Source organism: Falco naumanni, chromosome 3 (genome assembly GCF_017639655.2).
Source record: "Falco naumanni isolate bFalNau1 chromosome 3, bFalNau1.pat, whole genome shotgun sequence".
Lineage (NCBI taxonomy): Eukaryota > Metazoa > Chordata > Aves > Falconiformes > Falconidae > Falco > Falco naumanni.
The window spans coordinates 76767086-76773812 of record NC_054056.1 but is presented as its reverse complement, the minus strand read 5'-3'; the positions used below and the strand labels follow the sequence as shown (position 1 = coordinate 76773812).

General features: G+C 45.3%; 1 protein-coding gene across 15 annotated transcripts in view; it reads left to right on the top strand.

Moving 5' to 3' along the window:
• Positions 1–2243: 2243 nt before the first annotated feature.
• Positions 2244–6727, top strand: part of ASPH (aspartate beta-hydroxylase) — a 123709-nt gene continuing 119225 nt past the window's right edge. For 3 of the 15 annotated variants that reach the window (XM_040588684.1, XM_040588691.1, XM_040588693.1), the window contains exon 1: positions 2249–2475. In XM_040588684.1, the coding sequence (XP_040444618.1) occupies positions 2415–2475 (61 nt within the window). In that variant the 5' untranslated portion in view covers positions 2249–2414. Of the gene's footprint in view, positions 2476–6727 lie in introns of all 15 variants that reach the window. The other 12 variants (XM_040588677.1, XM_040588678.1, XM_040588679.1 and 9 more) reach the window with 8 other exon arrangements.

Genomic DNA, 6727 nt, shown 5'->3' with positions numbered 1-6727 from the left:
TCAGAGATATCAGGCAGGAATATAGAAAAATATTCTCTGACCATTAAAAGACAACAGTCCCTCTTATCTAAATTCTCCTTCCGTTTAGAAAAAGTCTTCCTGATGCTATAGATCAACAGAAACCTCTGAATAACAAGATCATGCAGAAGGCTAGTGATCAGCATAAAGATACAATTTTGCTATAAGCACCTCTACCTCTGTGTGTATGTTTTCATCCTGCAAGTTTTCTTCGACACAAGAGTATACAAGCAGGTACTGGATACACCAAATACAAAATTCTGGCAGCTGTGTGTCAATGAAAACAGACGTAAGGAATTTTACAGTCCATTTAGTCAGAAATTTTGCTCACAGTAAATCATTATCAAAATTCTTCTAAGTGTCACTGCTCACCCAGTTGCTTCGACATGCTTAACTTCTTATCAAACTGCCACTTCCCACAGCACAGTTTCAGGAAACTGTATTCCATATTAATCACAAAAAGCTGTTGTCTTACTTGACAGCAACTACTACTCACAAGAATGTAGTCACACAGGCAATTATCTTCTACTAATCATTATATTTTCAGTAATCACAGACTATAATTTTTTTCTTGCTTTCCTTAGGACTATTTGTTCCTTACGCTGTACTTCCCAATTTGCTGAAATGTTAATAATTTATCCTGTTAGCTTTTCTGTGCTAAATTGTACATGGCCATGGGTATGTCTGCTCCTCCCCAGCAACTTTTGAACTTGTTTGGCAGTTCCAGCCACACTAGACAAAAGGAGAACATTTCAGAAATACTGATTTATTATTACTTACATATTTTGTGAAAGTAAGACTTTGGTAGAATGCCATAACCAAGTGAAAGGTTCAAGTACCCAACTGTACTAGACACCAATTAATTCATGTAAGAGATACCAAGAAGTATGCTTCACTAGCTTTGGTGTTCACAAAACTAGTTGATTTTTACTTCTACGGCTTACATACCTACAGTGTCAACCTGTTACTTGACTAAGCACTTAAGTTCAAATCACTTTCAAAATTACTGATTAACACTCCTTGGTAAATTACTATTTCTGGTTAGCTTCATTGCATTACTCTGTCCAAAACACAGTGCCTACCTTTGTTTTGGGAAAAGCCAGAGCTCTTTCTCCACAAATGCATTTGCAAAAACTCCTATTTCTGAAATTATTTATTTTTACCTGAAACACTGTATTTACAATCAGAGTTCACAGCTGGGTTTTGCTTTTTTGTTTCAGACTTTTACTGCTATGCCAAGCTGCCACTCAAGTAATTCTCTATCCGTACCACTGAGTAACAAGAAGCATCCTGAATTCCTGTGATTGATAAAGAGGATTATTTTGTCACAGGCTATTTTAAGTATGTTTATAAAGCCTCAAAAAAAGCTTGTGGAGACTTCATCCATTGATGTAACGTTCTTCAAACTCTTTTACCACGTTGGTTAAAAAGGCGACCTCTGAAAGGCTTAATGAGCTATTTTACATAATCTGGGCATTTAACTGGATGCGTTATTAAGGCTCGAACACAGTGGAGGACAGTTTAAGAAACAGCACAGGGTGCTTTAAGCAGAGTCTCCGTAGGAATTCCCAAGCCCCGCTCAGCCAGCTTCACCCCCGCAGCGAGGGCTGCGGGCAGGCCCCCCCGCAGGGCGCCAGAGGGCCCGGCCGCCCCCCGCCCCGCCGCCAGCTCTTCCCCGGCCTCCGGCTCGGACGCTGCCGGGCACGGAGCGCCGCCCGCCCGCCCACCGCCCTCCCGGGCGGGCACACGAGCCTCCCAGCATCTAACCCCGCCGCTTCCCGCTCTCCTTCTCCTCACTGACCTAGAAGACCCCGGGGCCGCACAACCCCCTGCCCCACAGCGACAGCCAGTAGCCGCCCCCTCCCCGCCTCCGCTCTGCTCTTTCTCAGGGCCCAAGCCCCTTCCCCTACCAGCAGGGAACGGGATGGGGCAGCTCCCCCCCGCAAGGAGGGGCGGAGGGCGGCGGCCGCTGACGAGGGACCCAAACCGGCGGCCCCTCAGCGGCGGCGGCCGCGGCCCCGGCCCCAGCCCCTCCTGGCGCGCGCGGCCGAACCCTCGCGAGAAGTCGCCGCTCGCTCCCGCGTTGCCACGTTCAAAGGCGCCGGCGGTGGGGTGCGTGTCGGACACGCGCACCCGGCACGCGGCCGCTCCCCCTCGCCCCGCGACCAATCGGCGCTGAGAGGCGCCCCGCCTCGTTCCCGTGGGCGCCCCGCGATTGGCTGGCGGCGGGCGGGCGGGACGGGCCGCGGTGCGCTGGGCGCTGCGCTGCGGGGGCCGCAGGGCGCTGCCGCACGCGGGGCTCAGGTGGCGGTGGCGGTGCTTGTCTCGTTCTCGCGGCGGCCCCGCCGGCTGCGCTCCGCCCCGCCCCCGCCCCCCGCTGCCTGACAGGAGGTGCCATGGCCTCACGCAAGAGCTCCAGAGGCGCCGGCAGCAGCCCCAGCCCCGGTTCCAAGAGAGGTGAGCGGCGCCGCTGCGGGAGTGAGGCCGCCGTTCTGGGGCGAAGGGGCGGGGGCTGCCGCGGCCCCAAGCGCTGCGGGGCGGCGGCGGCCGGAGCCCCGTAGCTGGGGGAGGGGAAGGGAAGGGAAGGGGCCTTTGCAGCCCCTCGCCGCGGCGCGGGGGAGGCCCCGGGCGAAGCGAGGGGGTGCTGCGCCTTCCGCGCCGCCTGCGCCCCGCGGCGGGCTGAGGTGCGGCCTCCTCCGCCCTCCCCCTCCCCTTTTGCCGCGCGGCGGGGGCCTGCGGGGGCCGCGCTCCCCCCCGCGCCGCGGGGCAGGGGCAGGTTGCTGGGCTCCTGTCCCGCCATTTCCATCGTCCCCCTTCTGGGGAGCTCATGCGGAGGCGAAGCTTGCGTGGCCGGGCCTGGGCGGTGGGGACGCCCCTGGAGAACTCCCCGAAGGAAGGGCGAGCGGCGTGCAGGCCGCCTGGCTGCGGCGGGTTTCGACACCTGCGGGTATCCCGGAAAGGTGCACTCAGACCGTGCTTATCAGAAGCCGAGGGTAGAACTGGGCTGCCCAGTGTCTGGTGCTAGTGAGGTCGTTGTTATTCTTGTGTTAAAATTTGGAACACCTCCTCGGGTTCACCTGTGTAGCAGCACTGGTCTAAAGTTATTAGATCTGTTGTAGGTATAGCATCTAAGTTTCTGTGAGTTTAGAAGCAAGGAGGAATAATCTTGGAAGAATGCACGCAGAAGACTTTTTGATACAGCTACCTATCTGCCCCGATAGGGAACACCTTAGGAAATCTAACTATTCCTGAACTACTACGTGTGAACAGTTTAGGTAGGGAAAGCTGGAAAGCTCCGTGTGCAGTAGCATTTTTAAGCATAGGAGAACATGCTTGAAAGAGGAAAAAGGTACATACTTCTGCAGTCAGCATGGAACCTTGCACACTGCACTAAAGAAAGGAAGTGCTTTTATGAGAGATTGAATGCTTGCTCTTTGTAACTTCTTTGATTTTGAGCTTGACACGCACAGAGCTCTGGTGATGAAATGTGGTAATGACACTGAAGTAGTGTCTGGTTTTCCTCTTTGAATATAGCAGTAATATGGAGAACAGCATTAATTAAAGGATGAACCATATAGGATTATTTTACCTATCACATGATGAATTAAGAGAAAAAGCTTTCAAATATACTGAAATATACAAGAGTTTAGAGATCATGTTACAATATTACGATGTTCATGGAAGTGGTTTTGTTGGTAGGGGTTTTTTTAATCCTTTTTTGATTGCTGGCCTATGCCAGTGTCTATATTACACTTTTTGTTTGGACTGGAGGTGCTCTGATCATCATGTAGTATTAAGCACCCTAAATACAGATTTTCAATTATAATGCATTAAGAACATGCATCCCTGGTATATCTTTCAGTATTAAACATGGTTCTGTGAATATTTTGAATATCACTTAAAAGGTTTGTCAACCTTTGAAAAACAAATTTATCAGGAAACTGAATCTCTGGCTAAGTAAAAAAGTATGCCATAATTTTTTATTTTCAGTTTGAGTAAAAATTTAGCTCTTTATATTAAAAGATACATGGTTTGTATAATTGTACTGGGGACACTTTATTTACTGTTATCTGTGAGGGGATGAAGCAGTATGAGTAATGCGTTAGGCACTTGCCTAAGATGTAACCTCTTAAACTTGGACAAACTTGGACAAGTATTTTGTTAGTTTCAGCAACTTCTAGTTAGAATCCCTTGGAGGACTGTAGAAATTACAGCGTGAAGCTGATGCTGTTTTCATAGTTGCAGCTGCAGAAAGAAGTAATGGATGATTACTCTTGTGTGAATAGAGTAACAGTTAGAGGAGCAGTCTTCACAGCAGCCAGTAAGCCTTCCATAGTTGAGGGATGTGAAAATGAGATGAGGAAGTGAATTTGAGATGGCTAGTAATCGAGCCTGTGAAGAAGAAACCTCAAGTTTGAGGCAGTTGTCAATAATGTAGTATTCACTTTCACAGCAGTTCGTAGGAGAGTACGTGGCTTCTTGCCAAGGTGTTGCTCATAGCTGTGAAACCACTGAAGCTGACAGCACATCTAGAAATCTGTGCACTGAGACAGTGCCTGCATCTGAATGTAGTAATCTGCTTTTATGTTTTGCATCAGAAAATATTGACAGTAATCTTACAAATAGAATAAGTTGCTAATAGTTCTAATTGTAGTTTATATAGGTATCTTCAGATTCATTGAAATGTCAGAGCTGCAACTAAATAATTTTTAGAACTAGAACTCTACCTTTTACTTTGACAAGTCATATACTAGAAGCTGTCAAATCAATCCTAATAAAAAAAATCTTTGTACAGCTACTGATGGACACTTCTTTGAAAGTGACATTTACTGAATTGTATGAATAGGCCAATGATTTTATTTGGAGTACAGAAGTGAAAACCAGGTAAAAATTTGACAGTTTGGGGATACTTGTTGAGGGAAATATGTGTGTTATTATCTTTATTAGGAAGTCTGGCTTCTTGTCACTAGTCTACAGAATTCATTGTAAAAACTCTAGCCTCTCTAAAAGGACTAAAATAAATTTTAAACAGCTAGATGAAGTAATAGATACTTGCTGGAATATTACTTAAAGCTTCACTGGATGAGGGACAGTTTTGGTACAGAACAAGTGTGTGTCACCTGTCGTGAATTAACTCCCTCAGATTTCATGAGATGGGAAATTTGGAAATGTCTTGGGCATTAGCAGTGGCTGGAGAAGCCTTTCAGTAAGAATGAGGATAAGTAGCCCAGCTACTTTTGAAATACAAATGACTTACAAAATGTGAATTACTTTGTAAGCTATACTTACTTGCAGGAGTACTGATAGTAAGGCATCTGTCATTATACTGCTGTATGGGTATCTTTTTTTCTTACGAGAATTACGTTTTTAAAATTACTTAAACGTAATTCTCGCTGATTATGTAGTTGTGCAGTAATTGCTATTTGTTTTCTTTGTATTTCTAATGACAAGTGGGGGAGTTCTAATCTAATGACAAGCTAGACGCAATACAAAACCCACATTTCCAACACAAGACATCGTCTGTATCTACAGACAATTTTATATATATATATAAAAAAATCCTGCCTCTGGTAGTTCTGAGGCTCTGTTGCCACACCGATTGAAGTCAAAAGTACTCTACTGTTGCTTTGATAAATTTTCTTTAATCTCCGTAATAGTGATTGAGGTTATCTTCTGACATCTCTCGCTTTTCTCTGCAAGATCCCAGGACATGTTTCATTTCACTTTTTCCTGGTTAATCAGGTAGTTTCCTTAGATATCTAAGCGCAAATGTATTGTCAAGCTTTTAACTCCTTTAACTTGCCTTTTGGACCTTCTAAGGTCCCTTATCTAATCCTTTCATTAATTTCTGGCTTCTTTAACTTTGTTTGTTGTTTGTTGGGGGGTTTTGTGGATTTTTTTGTTGGATTTTTTTTCAGTTGACCTGATGTCATTGTCCAAATGTGATTTTGTACTAATAGTACTTCTTTTTCAGTTCTAGGAAGATAGTTGTGCCTGTTAGTTTGCATGAACTTTGACTTTTTATCTCATCTCTGTTGTAAAGACTATTTTATAGTGTACTTTCCCTTGATGAAGGCTTTCTATTAGCTTTTTAATTTACCTAAAGAGCAGAGAAAGTTCATCAGCTAAACAGGTTGCTTATTTCCTGCTGAAGCTCTTGTTGGCTCATGGAAGCACTGAACTTCACATTACTACTTCCAGTGCTTTAAATGGGATTACCCATGCCTTCTCTGGTCTCTCTCAGCTACCCGGCTGTGCTGTGGTATAATACCTAATTTTCATATATGATGGATTCTATGTATATATCATGCTTCTGTCTATCTACAAATTCTGTCTCTCTAATTTCTGATCTGAAGTACTGGTCAGTATGCTTACTTTATGCTCTTGACATTACAATTGTGCAGTGTATAATCAGATGTATTGTGTTACAATCTATCTGTTATTTCCTTCCTCATTTTGGTTGTAAACACTTTTATGGAAAGTCGTTTGGATAGAAGAGATTGCTGTGTGGCTGGGTGTCAAGGGAGGATGAGGCTGAATTAAGAGTTTGATTGTGTCATCATGGAGGCATGGTGTGAATGTAGAAGGTGAATGGTTTGTTTGGAAATGCTATTGTAATGGCCGGATATACGGGGGCTTCAGTAAAACAAAACAAAAAAATCGGTAGAAGGCATGCATGTTAAGGTTGTTTCTAATTACAGAGTGCATA